This window comes from Vanessa atalanta, chromosome 10 (genome assembly GCF_905147765.1).
Source record: "Vanessa atalanta chromosome 10, ilVanAtal1.2, whole genome shotgun sequence".
NCBI lineage: Eukaryota > Metazoa > Arthropoda > Insecta > Lepidoptera > Nymphalidae > Vanessa > Vanessa atalanta.
The window spans coordinates 8,122,625-8,145,013 of NC_061880.1; the positions used below are offsets into that span (position 1 = coordinate 8,122,625).

The 22,389-nt window shown below is 30.8% G+C and overlaps 1 protein-coding gene across 1 annotated transcript in view; it reads left to right on the forward strand.

Annotated features, from left to right (window-relative positions):
* Positions 1-22,389, forward strand: part of LOC125066935 (spondin-2) — a 56,269-nt gene that overhangs the window by 29,961 nt on the left and 3,919 nt on the right. The window contains exons 2-3 of the mRNA XM_047675265.1: positions 2,313-2,582; positions 19,741-19,940. Of these exons, the coding sequence (XP_047531221.1) occupies positions 2,396-2,582; positions 19,741-19,940 (387 nt within the window). The 5' untranslated portion in view covers positions 2,313-2,395. The remainder of the gene's footprint in view (positions 1-2,312; positions 2,583-19,740; positions 19,941-22,389) is intronic.

A 22,389-nucleotide genomic window follows, 5' to 3' on the forward strand; every position in this document is an offset into this window, starting at 1 on the left:
AAATAATTTCGATCATTAAAACTGTGCTATATTTATAGTGATTTCGGAAAATATATATTATGTACATTTTTATTGTACGTACGTACATGTACAGATGTATGTATGTATGTACAGATTTCTTAATAACGCGATTCATATTTGCTCACAAGTGACATTACATTCACACTAACAAAAAACGATCAACGCCACTACAGGCAGAAAACCGAAACATCACACGTTTATGAAGGCAGTCAGCAATAAAACGTTTACAAAGACACCTATGAACTACTTTATATATTTATATTTTATCCATCATTTTATCAGTTGTATAGCATTGCAGCGTATATTGACCTTTACTTTCTGATGCTCGACCAACAACAGAAACAATAATATAGGTATTCGTTTTTTGACCAATTACAAATAGTTTTTACCCTTTTCAATTTGTGCTAGCGCCTGTACGCGATGTGTTCCTCATACCATTTAGATAAAAGACAATTTGATAAAATCGCATGTTTGGTTAACGTTGATTGTATTATTGTAAATATATTTCGATTATATTTTTATTATTAAAATACATGTATTCATATGAAATCAAATATAAAAGTCACTTTTTTAGTGACCTATATATTAAAATAATAGGTCAACTTAAATTGCTATTATAAAACATTATTTTCATTGTATTACTTTAGTACTTTACGCTTCAATTGCAAATATAACTTATTATTTATTTAATTCAAGTAGGCACATAAGTGGTATTGAAATGATCATTGAACAAGATTACATAAGGTTTAGATAGTAGATTCTACCGAGAAGGGCCGGCCAAACACTTGATAGTTACCCCTTTATCAAACATATACATATAATCATCATATAATATTTAAATGATGTATTCCCCGTGGAAATCTACGAATATAGTATTCCGTTTTCACTTTTATCTATTTAATCTTCTATAGTGTAATATGATATATTTATAAGTACCCTTTTAACTTGAGCTTTAAATTTATTTATTGGTAAATGTGAATAAACTCATAACATTCGGCACTTTATAGCTCGCGGCTACACAAGTTTATTTTTGAGAAGTTTTAAGTTCTGATTATTTCCAACTTTGACCTACTTGATAAGGAAGTAGGAAATATATTTTAGTATTGCTATTTATTTTTATTTTTAATTGCTTCTTCCACTTGGTGATAGGGCCATACAACAATACTTAGTATTGTTGTGTTACCGTTTTAAGGGTAAGTAAGCCAGTGTAACTACAGGCATAAGGAGCAAAACTTCTTAATTTCAGAAGTTAGTGGCACATTGGTGATATAAAAAATGGTTAATATTTCTTACGGTATTAATTATTATTGGCAAAAGTGACCGCTTACAATCAGGCGGGACCATTTTCACGGAGTGAGTGAGTCTATGGGCAGTGGTGACTATGTACCATCTATACCTAGCTAAATATACTGTAGTATACACTACACATATATGTCGTGTCCATATAAATTTATTTACATTTACTTATGATGATCTGTGGCGATATGAAAAATATAAATTTATTCCTACATTAAATTCAGTTCTGCGTTAGACCCGATCGAAACCTTATAGATCGTTAAAAAATAATGATGAGTTGGTCGAAAAATAAATTTATTATCTGTTAATTATTAATGACTTAGACAAGACCAATATTTAAAATGTGCTCAACAGTGTCCGTGTTTCCTCCTTCAAAAAATCTTTTTAGTTAAGATGTCAAATAAACATATACATAAACCACTAATATAGTAATAGTATTGGTTAATATATTGTATCGAAGTATATTGAATAGCTAACAATATACTTCGAAACAGAAACATAACATGAATGTGTAACTGTTTTATTTCGAGAGTTCTGAAGAAGCTCATTTACATGAATAAAATCGCCGCTTTAAGACCAATATCAATATAGAACCATTCCCAATTAAAATGTCTCATTCTGAAACCTTATTGAAATGTAAGACGTTTAATTTTAACTTCCGACAGAGAGACATACTTCACCGACTTGGATGAGCTTCAGCTGACACTGTTGATTCAAACGATTTTGCACCTCAAAGGGACTAAATTAGACAAGGATCGTTGACCCCACGAACGTCATAGAATGTTTGACTTACGGCCTCATTCGCAGCTTTCAATGCGATCATATTTTAATAGTAAATAGTTGCGCTATTTTTATTTAATTACCAATATCGTTTCATTTCATTTGGCGCTGAAGTGAAGGTTTTTCTTTTGAAGATTGAATAAAATTACTACACCACACTCGATTAAAATAGTATGATTTCTATGAACACTAAAATAGTTTTTTTATTGTTTCAGATTAAAAGCCGAGCGTGTGTAATAGCACTATGACTGTGGATACCTAGTGTTGGACAGTGTTGTGTTTATCGATTATCGACATAATGGCTTGGTTGGTGTTGATGTTGCTTCCGCTTGTCGCGGCAGCTCTGCCGGCGACTGACACGGATGCATGCAACCCTGACAAAATGACCGTTTATCGGATGGTTTTACATACTTACTGGACGAGAGAAAAATTTCCGAAACATTATCCCGACTGGAGGCCGCCAGCTCAGTGGTCGAGAATTTATGGTAAGGAAATATATTCAATTTAACAAAAAAAAAAATATACTAGTATTATTTATACATCATGATTCTGAGCTATTTTGAATGTCATTAAATATTCATATACATAATCCGAACAGTTTTTTACTTATAAAATATAACGTCTTATTGCTTTTTTATATTATTTATAAGTACACATTGTATTTAATAGAGCGTTGATCGTATACGTTCAGAAAAAGCAGAGGAAACATTAGCTATTAATATATCCGTATTCGTTTGTGCGTCTCGTCACAGAAGATACTAAAAATACCACGTCTAGTGGCAGTCTTCGACTTCCACAGATATTTATGATTGGTGTATTTTAAATAAGGGGAAATCCTACTTGCTTTTTTTATAATATATTCATATTTATTTCATTCATTCATTTTTATAATATATAAACTTTAGAAACTTATTTTAGTCTGGTGTTAATACAATTAGCACTTTATCTAAATTATCTACACGTGGATTATTATTGTTAGTCTTTACCTAATATTATTTCCTCTAACACTTAATTCTAGACTTTGTTGTTCATTAAAACTAATGTAGATTCTACCTGGAAAAGCCCGCAAGAAACTCAGTAGTTACTCTTTTCCAACTTCAAATGTTGGAAGTTGGTAGAAGTGGTATTACGTTTCAAAAGTGCTTATAAAAGCCTACCGGAACACAACAATAAATGCTGTTTTATGAAAAAAAAGGTGATGAGGGTGGTATCCATCCAGATGGGTTAGCACAAAGCTCTACCACCAAGTGTCCACTTGACTAGTCGTTAAGCCCATGAACTGTTTCCTAGGTTTTGAGCCCGTGATGTTAATTAAGGATGCCCGTATTCAATCCAATAGTCCAACTAGGTTCTGTCATAAATTATCAGCCTGATTTGTATTATTATTTTGACATTAGCTAGCTAGGTTTTTAACCTAATTGTTTAATCAATTTTCTTGTACGTACGTAAGGTTTGGATAAGTAACCATTGACGTCAAGCATGCCATGTATTATTCAAGTTACGCCTGGAAAAAAACAAGTTCAATTCAAAAGAATCACACCTATCAAATACTTTTGCAATATTTTAAATATCGCCACTCATCGACGTAAAAATTTACATTTACTTTCGGAGCACTTTACACAAACATTAAATAAAATACTTAAACATTTATTACAGTACTTGAAATATCTGAAACCATTGGCGTATATTTTTAATGATACGTTTTTTTAATAAAATCTGATCTACATTTACAACGCGACCTAAAAACTCAAATGCAAAGTAAACGATAAAAATACAGTCGGCAATATTTCGTGATAGTAAAATTACAAGCGTTCGAGATCTGAAGAACTTTAAACACTAAAAATAAGTTTTAAGTGTCTTCTTCAAATAAATATACGTTCATAAAAAACTGTTTTTTTTTTTCGTTTAATTTGATATAATTTCTCTAGCAATATATTTTTTAATATTGAATGATCTAAAAAGTTCCTTGTGTTAGATGATAATAAGTGTGATTTTCCCAAATGAAAGAAATTTTAGTTGTAATGCTTTTTAAATATATTTAATATTCAATATTTATATGAATATAAACTATATTTAATATTTATATCAATCAGGATTCAATATTTTCATCTCAACGTTACTAGATCAAGCCGAATAATAACTGGATAGTTTTCATATTAACAAAGTCTGGCACAGCGCCAATATTGAGTGTGGAAATAGACAGTCATCGATAGAAACAGGAAACTGGTCTGTCACAACACTATTGTTTGAGAAGTGTTATTCGGAAACATTTCTTTGATCACTATATTAATAATAAGTCTACAATTTTCGTTTTAAACATAATCATGTAATTAAAAATATTATAAAATATGATTATGCATAGAGGTTTTTGAAAAGTCGCATTTTATTAATGACAATATATTCAAACATATTTTTCTCCGTGGTCGAGTAGTGTGTACACCGGTTTTCATGGGTACGCCACTCCGGAGTCCGGGCTCGATTCCCGGCCGAATCGATGTAGAAAAAGTACATTCGTTTTCAATGTTGTCATTGGTATGTTGTCGTGGGTGTATGTGGTACCGTCGTTACTTCTGATTTTCCATAGCACACGTGCTTTAGCTACTTACATTGGGATCAGAGTAATGTATGTGATGTTGTCCAATATTTATATTTATATTTTTTATAAACAAGAGAAATAAATATCAAGTTATAACACTAAGTTCCCGACTCTGCAAACTCAATACAACTTTCCCGGGGCAAGGTGTTTGCTTCTGTAGTAAAGTAATACGTTTTTAATTATCTTATTTAAACTATTATTCGAGTGCAATGAACTTGTAACTATTCTTAAGCTTCAGATTAAATTATAAATAGTTGAATTCACTATCGTGTCAGTTGTCAATCAGCACAGAATTAAGAATTCAAATTCTATTTTTGAACTTAAAAAAAAAACTGTGCGCTTATAGATCGCGTTATAAGATTATTTATATATCAAATTTTTTACCGTCGTATTCGTTTTAAAGATAAATGTGCGAATAAAACATTTCTAAACTACATTGAGTTATAATTGATTGCAATAGTAATAATAAAAGTATATTTAATTTCAACAAATCTCAAATAAAAAGACAGTCATTCATAGTTATAGCTTTTCTTTGAATCTTCATGAATAGAACTATATTAATCTGTGCAATATTTCACCGCCTCTTTCTCGCTCACCATTTTAATATATTTTTTATAGCATAGTTGGACTGTCAAATTGCACCTTGTAGTAATTGGTCACCAATGCCCATAGACATTAGTACCGTAGAACAAATTAACCAATCCTTACATAGCCAATGCGCCGCCAACCTTGGCAACTGAGATGTTATGCCCGTGCCTGTAGTTGCATTGACTAACTCATACTGGAACATACGATACTAAATATTGATGCGTGATAGTAGAAAATATGTTGAATGGTCTACCCAGACCGGAGTGTACAAAGCTTACACACAAGAAAGACATACATATGATATTTATAGCAATACGTAATAAGGATATACTACAGTGATGTTGAATGAAAACGTATTGCTGTTTTCTTTTCATTAGAATTAATTTAGGATTAGGATTATCGAGATGTACATTCATGTAGACAACACAATACGTACGCGTTTCGCGTTTATAATACGCAATGGATATATTTACTATTTTTATGTACTTTAGTATTAATCAGAATATAATATTACTTAAAGCCGAGATGGCCCAGTGGTTATAACTCGTGCATTTTAACTGATGATTGCAGGTTCAAATCCAGGCTAGCACCACCGAATTTTCATGTGGAAAACATCGTGAGGAAACTTGCATGTGTCTTATTTCTAAGAAATCCTGCCACATTTGTATCCATCAAACCACATTGGAGAAGGTGGTGGAATAAGCTCCAAACCTTCTCCTCAAAAGGGAGAGGAGGCCATAGCCCAGTAGTGGGACACTTACATAACATTTTAGTTATTAAAAAAAACGCAATTCGCTAGAACAATATTACTGGAAAATTGACAAAGTGCTTATTGTAATGCCTTTTAATGTAATGTGTATAAATGTATTCAATTATAATTATTTTTAAATATATTTGAATTTAGAATAACTTAATTTGCGGAGATATGATCTTATAGGTATTTTGTTTTAGTTTTAAATTAGAGTAAACTTTAAAAAGATCTACAATCATCTGTTTGGTAAAAGCGCATATTTTTTTTTCACTAAGGAAACTTCCTCGGGCATAGCCGTGTGTATATACTAGTAGTATAATAAAATGATGATAAATATGATGATGTTCTACTCATCATATATACGTCTTATCTTTATCCCAGCTTGAAAAAGCAGGCTTTTCTTAATTTATCATGTTTTCAAAAATCATTCTTTTCATAAATTGAGCATATAAAAATAACCTATTTCTCAATTTTTATTCAACCATATAATTTTCAATGGAGGGTTCAAGTAAGTGAATGAACAATTATATATTAAAATAATGCTGTCATTTGAAATTAATCTAAGTTTATCAGTTTAAAAAATATTGAACATATAAATTTACTAACAACAGCTCCATATGTATGCATGTGTGGCATAATTTTTTTTCTTTATGGCATTGGTTGGCGGACGAGCATATCTGCCACCTAATGATAAGTGGTCACCACCGCCCATAGATAAAGGCGCTGTAAGACATATTAACTATTCCTTACATCACCTATGTGCCACCAACCTTGGGAACTAAGATTTTATATCCCTTGTGCCTGCAATTACACTGGCTCACTCACCCTTCCAACCGGAATACAACAATACAGAGTACTGTTACTTGGCGATAGAATATCTGTACATGTATTTCTATTTTTATTTAATTTAATTTTTGTTTCCGTGACTGTAATTTTGAATGAATGAATATTTACTTTCCTTATCTGTTATAGATTTCTATTTTTCTTGATAATCAATTTTCTGGAATCGCTCATTTTGTTAAAAAAAAAAAGATATTGCGAAGTTTGTTTATTTATTATCTTAAAACTCTAATAAAATTAGTATCAAAGATAAGCGAAAATATCTTCATTGAAAATACCATGAACGGTTAAAAGCTTTGAAGTTCTACGAAATATTTTTAATTACTGTCAGAAATTCGTCTAACATCGCCTTTTGAAGTAATCTTAATATTTTATTAAACCGCTTAACAATTTAGAAGGGAAAGTTTATATATACATATATATTCGTATTTAAAATATCCTAACGATTTTATATTATATATTTATTAACTTATAAAACACCTAATTCATGTAAAGAACGGAAAAAGCCGAAATATACGATAACAGTATACAATTGTAGCTGTTGGTTTAGGAATTAGAGCGTTTGAAACTTACCTAGCAATTGCGGGTTGAAACATGGGCAAGTACCGCTGAATCTTAAATTGTGTATAATTCATATCTTGCTTGGTGGTGGTGTGAAACATTGTAAGGAAACCGGCATATATCGGTGATATTGTTCCACACAATTCATCAACTCGCATTGGATGAACAAGAAGGATAGATTGTCTTTGCTCATCAGTACAAACTTACAGCCTCACCTCACTCACCAATAACATAGACCTTCCATAGATATTACTATTAAGAAATATTAACCATCCCTTCAATATGCCAAATACCTTGAGAATTAAGACGGTGTGTCCTTTATGCTCGTAATAACGAGTCACTCACATCAAACCTATCTAGTGGTAGCCGTATTTCCAGTCTGTTAAGGATGGTACCATTTATTATTTATCTTACAACCTAACGTATTTCTGATTATATTGTATATTACACCAATATACAGTGCTCCATGTTTGAATCGTCCAATTGAGTGAAGTTACGGACGCAAGTCATAAAATTTAAGAACCCATGGTTAGTAACATCTATACATATAATAAAATTGGAGTGTCTGTTTGTAATAATAAAAAAACCGCTTTTTACTAAATTCATATGTATGTACACACGGTACATATACCAAAATGAAATATATTTCAATTTTTGTCTGTCTGTCGGTTTGTTCTGGCTAATCTCTGAAATGGTTGGGCCGATTTTTATAGGACTTTCACTGGCAGATAGCTGAAATAATAAGGAGTAACAGGCTACAACAATATCTTTTTTATTAAAATTCAAACGCGCACGAAGTTGCGGGCGTAGCTAGTTTACAATATAAGAAACGGCTTAGGTATACTTCTTAGGCGCGTCCAACGAGGCGTGTCTCAAATGAATAAACAGGCGGGTCATGCGTCAGTCCTGAGCTGGCTCTACTCCATACATACTATGCTAATGTTTATGGACAGGTACTTACAATCACGTATAATGCATCTTCCTTCATAATTTATATAAAACAAAACGGGAGGTCAAAATCATAAACATTCGCCGAGTATTCTCGTTACGGACGACAAGAAAATTTAATTTAAAAAAAAAACTATGAAATGTTTATAATCTTTATTGTAACTTAGTCGCTGGAATTAATTTGAAAATGAAAACAATTACACCTGGCGGATTATTGTACTCAAATAATTAATTTAAACACCGGATGACGAAAATAGTAGTAAGCGGAAACAAATAATACACTCAGCTTATAATAGATAGATTATCTTAATTAAATTCTCGGATTATTTTGACAAAACAATTTTATTTACAATATAACCTTCACGACGTTATATTTGAAATTATTTTGAAAGCATTGCCAAAAATACGAAATCTACGCTAATATTATAAATGCAAAGGTAGTTCTGATTGTTTATCTTTCAAGGCCAAAACACTGAACCGATTTTGATGGGATTTGGTATCTAGCATACTAGAACTCAAGGAAGGACCAGGACATATTATATGCTACTTATTTATGACTAACTGATGACTAACCGCTAAAATGCGATACAAGACGCGAGTGACAACTAGTCAATTTATCTATACATATAATAAAATTGGATTATCTATTTTTAATTTTGAAATAACCGCGTTTTACTAAATGCATAAGTATGTATACACGGTAAATTTACCTAAATAACATTTTTTACAATTTTCCGATTTTCACGGGACTTTCACTGGCAGATAGCTGATGTAATAAGGAGTAACTTAGGCTTATTTTAGAATTATATGTAAAATAATAAAGTCACGCTCTTTTATTAAATTCAAACGCGCACGAAGTCGCGGACATAGCTAGTTTTATAATATAATACTTTAATTTTTCTGTTGTCTAGTAATGTAATTTTTAAAAAGATTATATAACTTAAAATAGAATTCATTAAATACAGAAATAAATAAATCCATTTCGTATTAGAAACAAAAGAAAAATAAAGAATTATTTGATTAATTTGAAAAGAAATAATCCTTATAGAAATAAATTATAAAAATGATATTAAATCCGAGAATAATTTCGATATAATTAGACATGGAAAAATTTACTGAAAATAATAAATAAAGAAATATTTCAATTGTATTCTATATCACTATGGTATGGTATATTATGTATATTGTTTTATACATTATATGTATCGCTACTAATTGTATAAATCCGAAAGTAACTCTGTCTGATACTTCTTAACTCTTAAACCAATTTAGATGAAGTTTGGTATGAAAATAGTTTGACCCTCAGGACATATAGTTCTTATCACGATGTGAAAAGTGGGGTGCAAGTTTGTATGTATAATCAAATCAGGTTTGTGTTCTGTAGAGGTTTCATAATTCAGCTAGTACAGAATCATTATGAATGGCGATCGAGGTAGAGGCCATAAGCTTTGTGTAATTATAATATCGGATTTATATATATATATATATATAAATTTAGTTGCAATACTTATTGCAAAGAAAACACAAAAAATTGTATCTGAGGAAAATCTGTTTTTTTTTTTTTAAATATATTATATCCAACTTTATTATAATAGTATATAATTAGTAAAATTTTGATTCTGACTGGTAAAAATATGCAAGTACAAACAAATAAAAAAAAAATCAAGATAGATATACCAAAGGAGCGAACAACATGCCTGTGGAGATACTGATTTAACAATAAAAAAGTATGTAATTAATATAAACTCGTCCTTAACGAAGTTCTCTATATTTAATTTACACCTGTCCAGTTCATTTTTCGTCACAAGCGCCACTACGTTGGTTTAAAATTAGCAAAATATTCTACTATGACTTAGTCATATTGCTCTCGATATATTATTCATAACAAAACTTGGCACGGCCTCAACTCTGACTAGTTGAATCTCGTATCCCATTTGTAACGATCTCTTAGCGACCACTAAAAATTACACTTTTTTTATTGTATAAGTGTTTACCATTTTGACTACTGGTTAAGTTGTTTATTTAGCTTTGTTTATTGAATTCGGTCATTGGTGGATCAGCTGATAAATAAAAGGAAATTAGTTATTGTGTATTTCAGTTCGAATTTATAATTGCAATGCATCAGTTTATAATTGCAAATAATCACTAAAAGGTCTATGTAATATTTTGACATTTTTGTGAACATGAACATGAACAGCCTTTAAATTTCCCACTGCTGGGCTAAGGCCTCCTAAGATATGGAGCATATTCCACCACGCTGCTACAAAAATACTGTACAAAACATATTATATTACACCACCAGTGTGCCACCTGCCTAGAGAAGTTAGGTTAAGTTAGAATATACTAAGTATTACTACTGGGTGGTAGAATATACGATAGTAAATATGATCTTTTTATAAATTACATTTTGCCAACCAGCTTGTAAATCATAAAATTCGATAATATTGTATATCTATAGTAATTAAATTATATAAATTAAATGATTTGCGAAAATATAAATATAATATCATTTTCACGTTACCGTTCAATAAAAAATACGTGCAAGTAAAAAAATTCTTATCTTTCTTCACCAGACTGTCTTGCATTAAAAGTTTTAACGCACAAGATCGTCACAAGATTTTAATACCTGGATGTGATTTATTACACTCTTATCAATTACATTGCATAAGTCATATAATTTACCGTCTAGTTAGTTCAAATTAAATATATTTAAGATACGAATAAAAAAAAAACAATAATTACAATTCAGACATTCGAAGAACCACATATTCACAGGGAGACTTACTTATTATACAATTAAGAGCACCAAAATAAACTAAGTATATTCATACTAGGCCTTTTCCGATTGGAATTCTCATTGCTAAAGTTCTTCTTATTCTTTCGACATAAATATGTTAAAGTATTGTTTTTTCTTCGATTGAATTACCACGGATCAATCAACTGTTTTAAAAAATCATTTATCGGTACTTAACTACGTTTTCTCAGAAAAAAGTAAAAGCTTCTAGACTTGTCCTAGACAAGTTGTGAGCGGCCTATCAATCAGTCAACGTTGGATGGTGCCTAGATAGATTTATCATGCTTACCCTGAATATTCGTCACCTCTAACCTTTGAAGTAAGATTGTTTTCTATTTCTTGATCGCGGTAATATTAAAAACAAATAACTATATTATTTATATTACAATGGTATAAGTTTACGTAGTTTTCTATAGAAATTATTGTTGTTTTTTTTTGTATGAAATAAAATATACTTCTACTTTAAAAAGCCACCTCTCAATTACATAACTATCTGACGAAAACAACAAAAGTATTTGAAATAAAACGCCCCAGTGTTCAGATAAGAGGAGGCCAAATTAATGTTCTCGTTAGATTGTGGTATTTTTCTTAGGAAAGAGGAAATTAAGGAGACGCCACTTTGAGAAAACAACACCATTACTTTAAGGTGTGCCTGTTCTTAATTGCGATCGTTAGCGCACGATACGGACGAATAGTGTCCTTAAGTGACTCGAAAGTAGTTACTGGTTGTTGCCTAACTATATAAACGTGTATTCATGATGTTAGAACAACAGCAGCTCTACTGTTCAATGCTCTGCTGTGTGGAATGTGAAACTCCATCTTGAAAACAAGTAACTAGTACAATTTCAGAAGATGACACTGTTTTTCTTTTTACTTCTTCTAAATCAGCTCAGTAGCGTATAATATGATTCTATAAAGGTTATATTACAACCGATAATCAATTGTTTCATACCCATTCTCAATCAATCAATGAAAAATATAATATAACCAGAAAGATTTCTGTAAAAGCGTATGATATTAATCATATGTTTGTACCAAATGTGTTTTGCGCAAGAGTCAAATCACTTTCACCACTTTAATCACACGTGAGGTAACCTGCTTGTGTCTAATTTCAAACAAATTCTGTCACATGTGTCAAAACCACCAATCTGCATTGGATCAGCGTGGTGGAATATGCCCAAACCTTCTCCTCAAAGGGAGAAGAGGACTTAACCCAATGGTGGGAGTGGGAAATTTGCTAGCTGTTAATGTCAAAATGATAGAATATACGATGAGTGAATACCTACTTACCCTGACGGGCTTGCACAATACCCCACCATCAAGTGAACATTAACCAAGCAATATAAAAGTTTTATATGGATGAAAAAGCGTTCCCTTTTGGTATAGTAATGTATTTCAAATTTATTTCCTTTTATGCGGTATGTACATATTTAATTGTAGAATATAACATTAATTTAAGTTTTCGTTTGAAAAACATTTACTAATAAGTTACTTACCCGTTATTTTTGATAGCTTAACATTTAATTAAATATTCAGAAATGATGCTTAAAAATTCAGACCCTATTTATATAAATTATTTTATGTGAAATCTGTTGATGTACCTTGGGAGTAAAACGGATTCGTGTGTCTTGTTTGGCGGTAAAAGAAAACATCTGCACGACCCCACCGACTACTTTCTGAGCCGAGGTGCGATCTCATAGGAAACACACTCTCACTCTCGCTCCCGAAAGGACTCAACTCTAGTACTCTAGCACTCGCCCCAACGCCCGATGTCGTTGTAAAGGCCAGTAGAGCAAACAGCACGACTACAAACAAACCCAAACAAAAACTGCATGTGTTGGATGAAATTCTGCCAATCGTTTATACCCCAAACTGAAGCCAATCTTTGAAGGAACGTGACTGGAAACTCCAAGCTTTCTGCTCAAGATGCAAGGAGTTATTTACAAGCCGTAATTTTCTATCAACTCTTAAACTCTCAATACTCTTCAACGTGTCGAGAAATCTATAATAATACGAAAACATTGTGGACAATTCGGTTTGCGTGAGTAAAACAATTATTTATCCGTGCATTTATTCTTGTTCTGTATCTCGGCCAATTGGCAGCGCTGGAGTTCAACAGTCTCGTATCGGATGAGTCACGCTTATGTAAACACTGACGCTTCTTAGGTCAGATGAATTTACTTGAATTATATTTATTACAACTAGGCCCGTGACTTTGAATGGATAAATATTTTTAGATTGCCTACGAATGCCTTCCGGGTTCAAATTGATTAACTTCGTGTGTCGAATACGAAAAACATCGTAGTTGCTATAAAGTTGGTATGATTGTTGAAATACATAATTAATTATTATTTTCTATAGGAATAAATCGTATGATAAACGGAATAAACAATTTCGTTGGTATTTTTGCCAACAATATTAGGTCTCTGATTTATTTTATAAGTAGATTAAAATACAATATAAATCAATAATCAAAATAGGTACATTTTTAATTAAAACTGGAAAACATCTCATATATTTACTGAAGGTAGGTTTATTGATATTCAAAGTGTAATATGGAAGTATAAACATAATAAAAAATATGAAATACATAGCGTAAAAACATTAGATATTTTATCAGTTTAAATAATTATTATTTATAATATAATTATTATTAAAATAAAAATTTTGTTTCGTATATATAAACGACCTCTTTTAATAAATAAAATGAAGCTTATCTATTCTAATATTATATAGAGGTATAAATTTCATTCTAATAATAAAAATCTAAAAAAGAAAATTGTTATTTCACTTGGACGAAGTTGAGCCAGGCAACTAGTTAATATACAATTGATTTTAACAAAGTTTTACTTGTCATTGAATAATTTCTTATCGTGTCAATTGTTACTTGAAAACTTTTAATTTTATATTAAAATAAAAACAAGATTTATTTTTTAGACTTAAAATAAATAAAAACAGAAAGTTGAGAGGTGTCAAGGGACACCCGGATGGAACGAAGTTCCTTTCGATTAATAAGTGAAGGAATTGTAATAATTTTTTTTTTTTTTTTAATTTATAATATTTGTTATTTTTTATTATTTATTATGTACAAAAACCTGTATACACTCAACAAAAATAATCGTCGCGATACCACACTGTTCAATGCGAAATAGAAATGAAAATATCTGGCTTGCTTTCTATAAGAGAGAGAGAGAGAGAGACAGACAGAGAAACATGCGCACGCCGCACAGCTTACAATAGCAAAAAGTGTCGTTACAACTTTTCGTGAGAATTTTGTTACATTCTGTCACAAAGCGCGATAAGGAACTTCGTTCCAAAAAAAATTCGTGCACACATAATCTAGCCTCATGATAGACACGTCACGTTTAAAATAATCTGTATGCTTATGTAGTTATCTACCAAAAGAATATTGTTCATGAAAAAAAAAAAAAAAATTCCCAATCGATAAAATCGATTGATTAAACTACTAAGTGAATTTCAAGGTCATCATTTACTTGGGGTCGGCTACTGAGCCGATGTTTTTTCTTCCATTCATCTTTATCTTTACCCATATCCTCAGTCCCTTTACATGTCATCCTTCACGGAGTCCATCTATCTTTTTTCGGGTCTTCCTTTTGCCGATCTACTTCCTTACTAAACAATACCCTTGTAATATGACCTATAATGATGTTTCATTACATGAATCTATAAATTATACGTGTATAAATAAATAAATATCTATTTATTATATAGATAAGCAATAAAAAAATAAACGATTGAATTATTATCATCTCTTTGTAAACCGATTATCGTTGTGCTTGTGTAATTATATCGCCTTCGAATTATAAATAATTATTATGGTCGAATTTCGACCAATGGGTGAATTCTTGTAAAAATAAAACTCATGTTATTCGTCACGTATTACGTAAATCAGTGTACCGTGAAGGAATTTACGCGTGAGTAACATCTTTTACGGGTGAGATTATAAATACATTTTACAGAATACATATTTCAGGCTATCGCGTCGTAAAAGTTCAATACTCTCATACTCGCATATGTAAACAAACGTCTCGGTAATCCCAAATTATGATTCAACTAAATCACTTGAAATCTTTAAACAAATTGCTTTACGACGTTTGAGTAATTATTTATTTATTTTATATTCTAAATCGCTTGAAATACGTTCAAAAAGTCTTGTGTAAATAATGTGACATTAATAAGACTATAAAATTTTTGTCAATGACAAATTTAAGTGTAACCTCTAATATAAAAATAAAATAACACACAAGATTATTTATTGAGAAAGTTTTTCAGGCAAAGTATATAAGATTTTATAATATTTAATATTCATATTAAATTAAACTGTTAAAAAAGTTCAATAATGTTGGAACTTTACTTAGATAAGAATTCTAATTGATTTATTTATCTCCATAAAACTTGACTATCCTTGCATAGTACTATAATAGATATAATGAATATACATATACCAACTCATTTTTACCTAAACCTAGAACATAATTTTAAAATTTTGAACTGAAACGTCTCCATTATATTAAATTATTATTATAATTAATATGAAAACATTCAGCGCTGACGTATAAAATAGTGTTCCTTTATAATCTTCCGTAACACAAGCTGCGTAGTAATATGATTATTTTTTTATAAAATATAAAAAAAAAAAAATAATAATCTACCAAGATAATCTCTTCGAAAATACGTTTATAAAAAGTGTCTGCCATAATTTGCAAACGAGAATCATTACATAGTATATCAAAACAAAGTCATTCACCGCTGTCTGTTCCTGTGTATGCTTAGATCTTTAAAATTTCACAACAGATTTTGATGCGGTTTTTTTAAATAGATAGATTGATTCAATAGGAAGGTTTATGTGTATAATACATGCTCAATATAGTAGAGAAACACTGATAACTTTAGAGGTTTCTAAAGTGATGCCGTAAATAAACACATTTTTGCGCTTACATGGCAAACGCTGGCTGAAATCTACGAGATAGATCAATATAATGTACTGTGATTGTATTGTACACCTTAAAAAGGTCTTCAAAAAAGTCTGCGATGGTATATGTCTATCTCTTAGGAATAACCATTTTTTATCCCTTACTTTTTACGAGAAATAATGGCTTATTTTCGAAGCGATTTTAAGCAATACATCACTAATCCTTATCCAATTAAGTACCTTAAAACATTGTGCATTTAATATAGATCAATATGGACCTTTCCAGTATGTAATTTAAATCAATATTTTCGAAGATAATACATATTTAAAACGTTTGTATTGCCTAACGACTGAAAACTTTGAACGTTGTAAGACATTCTGTAGTATATTTAGTATCAGCAATGCACTCGTGCGAAGCCGGGGCCGTTCATTTGTATTTCTGTATGAAAAATCAAGATACAAGAACACTCATAGATATATTAGTGGAACTAATTGCTTTATTTCGATGTCATTGGGTTGACTTTTCCCGGCGTTATGCGTCATTCCATTTTGGATTGTCATCAAAATTTGTAAATAATTCTTTAGCGGGAAAATGGAGCAATACACAATTAGATCGGGTTGATCAGTTTTATGCGCATTAAATAAAGTTTTTTTTTTGTTCCACGCCAAAAAAACATTTTAATGATTATAATTAAATGTAAATTCCAGTGACTTATTAAATTAAGCCGCATCTGCTTATTACATTAAAATATTTAGCTGAGAATATGAATTGATTTAGTCCAACAAGTCCCACTTGCTATTTTCTATCAATGATAATAAAATTTAAATTATGTCGTTTAGCTTCGTGGAAAATTAATGCCACTGAATAATACACATAGTCGATATATTTTTTCAAAGTCAAAAATATTTTTAAGCTAATTTTAAATCATTCAGCAATTACCAAATTGATAAGTATTAATAATTAACAGTTCATTCGTTCATTTGTTATTTATTCAATATAAGAAATGGTCTTTGATTCCTATTTGTTTTACACCTAGCACTGACTACTATTTAACGCCATAAGATACAATTTTCTTTTTCTTTTAATATATTTACCATAAAAATTAAACATAAAGAAAAATAATAGTCACGTGTGGAAGTTCAAACTAAGAAGAACTGATTTACTAAAGAAACGAAATAGAATAAACTTGTAAGAACATCAAAAACTCCAGAATCTGATTATTCGAGTGCTGAATTTTTACCAATCAAAAAATATTACCTTTAATTTGAGGTTCACACAGTTTGAGATAAATTTGGATAAAATTTCATCGAAACGATTTGTCTAATTAGATCTGACTTACTACTGGCTTCCCACGAGTGGGATGACTAATAAAATAATACAAATATATAATTATATGAATATAAATTCAAGTGTTTCACTAACTTAATCGTACTAATTAATACGCCACACGTACAATTCTATAGAGAAAGTTTTTTAAATTACACAATCAATTTCAGAATTAAGCAAATACTTACAGGGCGGATTGCTTGCGACGAACATCTTAATAAATTGTATATATTTTTTTCTTGAATTTGTTTACAAAAGTAATTTGCTATCCTTTTTCTCGTCTCGCGGTTCATCTAAGATTTAATAAACCTTCATTAAAGAAACACCCGCAGAGGATTTTCATTTTCCTCCTATTATAAATCAACAGTAAAAAGTTATTTGAAAATTTTGTAATACAAGATGTTATGTACGATTTAAGTAATAATCGTAAAGCGTGAATATTATTGATGTGTTTTTTATCTATTTTTATGCAACTTTAAATGGAGATCTTAATCGAAATACGAACTTTCTTTGCAAAGATAGTACACTAAAATGTTTTAAAAGATTAAAGGGCGGAGAATATTCTTCAAACAGTACATTTTTAAATCGAACAATTAATTGGGTTATGGTGAGTAAAATAAATTATAATGAGAAGACTAGAACTGCTGAGTGCGACCCAATGAATTAACTCATTTACATGTCGTACTGCTTTATCAGGCAATTTTATATTAAAATAGATTACTTTTATAATGAATTCCAACAGAGATTTTATTTAACTTAAAATATGCTTACGTTGTTTCTTGTCAAGATTAAATAAATGTGTGTATGTATAAAAATAAATTTGGAATGCATATAAAAAGTTTAAAAAACTACGCGTGGTTTACATTCCTACGTGGATATAAGCCTTCATTCATTTATTTTTGAGAGTGGATATTATAACCTCCAACAATATATTACACGTAGAGGTATCTTAACGAATGGTGCAGCAGTTGTCCCCATTTTTAAAGTAAAAATTATAATAACTGGCGAAAAATAAAACTTCTCTCACATATTGGGAAATTGACATCACGAAAACCCAGTACGGTTTTTATCTAGAAACATGACCGAAGCCATTTTCTCACTTCGCCAACTAGACGAAAAGTACTCATGTACCAGCATATTGCGTTTATGTAAACTCAAAAAGAACGAATGAATTATGACCGAATCCAGCGAGGTATTGCGTGGTATACGTTCACACCTATACCACACAATACCACGCTGGATTCGGTCAGCCCTAAAAGAGGAAATGACAAATAAATTCGGTTGATAATATTGAGAAGGATAAATTAAAAGACGAGAAAATATAACACGTAATGAGAAGAAAAAAAAACATGTAATCATCATCATTCAAAAAAGGGGATTCCCGTGTTAGAATTAATGTCATATTACAATTACATGAAGATTAATTGTTAAATAATTAAAAGTAATAGGAGTAAAAGTGCAAAACCTTCATTAAAGTATAACACCTCGCCTTATTCCCTCCGCTGGTGACAGGGCTGGTTTATTTTATGTCCATTTTTTTTTTTGGATAAAAACTTTTTTGTACTTTATTATCGAACAAGTAAATTTTAATTATAATATAATGTAGGCGTGTGTATACGAGCATGCTCGGAGTTGTTTGGTAAATGAAAAGTCCTTAGGGGTTTGAGCTTTAAATGTGTGTTTCCTTACCTTTGAGTTCCCTTTAATGTATATTTTGATTCCATTCGTGACGTACGATTAAGGGAAATGTCGAAAAAATACATCATATATTGACGCCAACATATAAAAGACGCAATGCCATGCTGCGTTTTTGATCAAAGCGACTCAAAAATGTTTTTCCATAGTTTCCTATATATTTTTGTAGCAACATATAGCTCTCGTATTTATAAACTCGATGAAAGAACCGAAAGTACATATGTACATATATAGATAAAATTGGAGCGTCTGTTTGTAATATTAAAATAAACGCTTTTTACTAAATGCACATGTATACACGGTACATATAACAAAATAACAATTTTTACAATTTTTGTGTCTATCTGTATTTTTCGGCTAATCTTTGAAACGGCTGGACCGATTTTGCAGGACTTTCAATGACGGATAGCTGATATAATAAGGAGTAACTTATTTTAGGATTATATATAAATTAATAATAACGTCACGCTGCAATGTGCAAATACTGTCCAGTATTATCTTTCATTATAAAATCGTTTATATTTGGTAAAAGTGTATTGCTACACTTAAATATACAATAATTATAAACCAAAGTAATACAATACTATATATGTTTAATTTTTGTTCACAGGAGTGTCCCACAGTCGGTCGTATGTTTTGTTTCGCTTGGGTCGGCGAGTTTCGGCCCCCGTTCGACAATTCGCCGAATCAGGACGATCTGATAGCCTCGGTTCGAGTCCAGGAACCCTTGACGTATTCGGCGCGCCCGCGATCAGTCAAGGCGCTGGGAGAACTGAAGCGGAATTCTTTGTAGACGGGAATCATTCTCGGGTAAGTATTTCTCGTATTATCGTACCATAACTTACTATCATAGTCCAAAAAACTTTTCTAACCTAAAAAATGACTGGTTTCCATACAAATTTTCTCATCCCCAAACTCAGGATCATAGGGAACGAATCTTCAAAAACAATATACATAACACCAATTTCCATTTCAAACATTGAATATTGGCAAACTTCAATTCCCAAAACTTTCATCCCAAATTACACTCTCATAGGTGATGAGTTTACACCAACGCTAAAAGCTGTCTTTAACTCATAATTAGAAAGCACACAAGCACAGTCTGAATACAACATTCTGTATTACTAATTCTCAAAAATGATAATTATTCATACATGCTTTTATCCCCAAATAGCCTCTTAGGGGACGATATTTCAAAAATTCTTTAAAAACTGTCTTTGACTCAGTAGCGATAGCTTAAATACCGATTTTCATATTTCTAACATCAGATGACGAAAAGGAGATGAATTTTTAATTATCCTCGATTAGTGTTTCTTACCCTGAATCCCTGTACAAAATTTCATCCTATTACATCGACCGTTTTAGTCTGTGCCTGGTATGTGAGCCAGTAATTTCAAAATGTTATTAAGTAGTATAATATCATATTATTGTTATTTTTAAGGAAAATTGGGTGTGTTAATGCACAAGTATAAAGCTGTACAAATTATATTTATTTCTATTCCTTTTGTCCTACTCGTTTAGTATTTTTTTTTAGTTTAGTAATCTCTTTTTTAAAAGAGATTTTCTATCAGTCAAAATTCGTTACGCGTTGGATGGATATTTGGATTCGAATAAACTTTTTACTGAAGCCAAATGCGTATATTTTTCGCCTCTAATTTTCAACTTTTATTCATATTCTATTTTTAAATTTTAGCAGATACAAAATGTTTTTTTTTTTTAATATCATATTTGTTTATTAGTAAATAGCAGTCTGAAAATGACCCATCGCTGGACAAAGACATCTAAATCTTCTTAAGAGGTAATTCATTCAAGATGTTTTTCTTCAGCGCCGAGTACGTGATGAATTATAAACAAAAATTCAGCACATTATACATATGTGTATTCACCAGGAACCAACCATAACCAAACTTACCAGGATTTGTATCAACGATCTTCGGTTCATCGATCTTCCTACTGAGTTATCTCGGCTTTTTGATGACTGTATTATTTAAATGTTTAGCGCAAATACAGTTACTGAAGCAAACCTATTTAGCTATCTAAACTTAAGACGTTGGACTTTACCTAAGACATTTCGTGCTATGTTAAAATGTGTTAAGTAATCCTATAATAATTGTACAATAAACTTTAAACTGTGTATTTAATGTCAATATTCAAAGTGAAACGTCACGCTTCCAGATAATTAACACACAATTATAAAAAACACAAGTTTATACGATAGCGAATTTCCGCGAAACGATTGCAATAAACAGACAACAATGAGAGAGCACCGACAATTTCACAATCAAATTGGCGATACGTAAAGCAAGCGTTTCGGTCCCCTCGAAAATATCGTATTTCAACACTAATTAATGCCCGAGAGCAAACAACAATTACGATACGTCAGACACGAACAAATAAAAAACCGTAGACAATTCAAATCGAGCTGTAATAAAAGGGGAATTAATCGTAGCTGCTACAGCGGCCGTTTTATTGTCAGTTGAGACTAATTTCGGTTGTTTACCGCTTTACAGCGGAGTTTTTATGTGGGTTCATTTATCAGACGCACTATTAGGAGGTCAAGAGGTCGATCGAAAGGTCAACACTTGAAGTCTTGTATAGAATATATCGTTTGAAGTACGCACGATTAAATTGTTTAATCTTCGATTTATGTTGCGTTGTCATTTAAGCTTTGCGTCTCCATTGAAATGTTTTATTTTAAATACGTTCTCGTTAAATACTTCCAGTATGCAGAAAAAATATATGTCCAATAAATTAGATCTATAGAATATCATATATTTCATTAAACTTATGTTTCTAAATTGTTCATAGAATACGATGCTATGAACTATATCCCTTGGGAAGTAAAAATAAGTTTATTTTATACAAAGTACATAAATACAATTCATACACATTATTTTTTATTTAATACGTATACGGAATTGACTTTTACGATGATACGAGTTTTATAAATATTTGTACTTTTTTTTGGTATTGTTTTCTTTATTTAAATTGATCGTCACCTCTTTATAAGTTATTTGCTGGCAAATATCAGTACTTTGAATTATTGAAAGGCGTGAACCATAGTAATTACAGGCACAAGAGACAGCATATTAGTTCCGTTGGATAGTGAGCCTACATACATATAGGCGACCTTGTGGTATGGTATTAATGTTAAGTATAAAAGCGAACACAAAATATGACTTACTCACATTATTTTAAATGTGATTACATAACAAGAAATATTAATATTATATTAATATTAATAATATATATTTTAAAT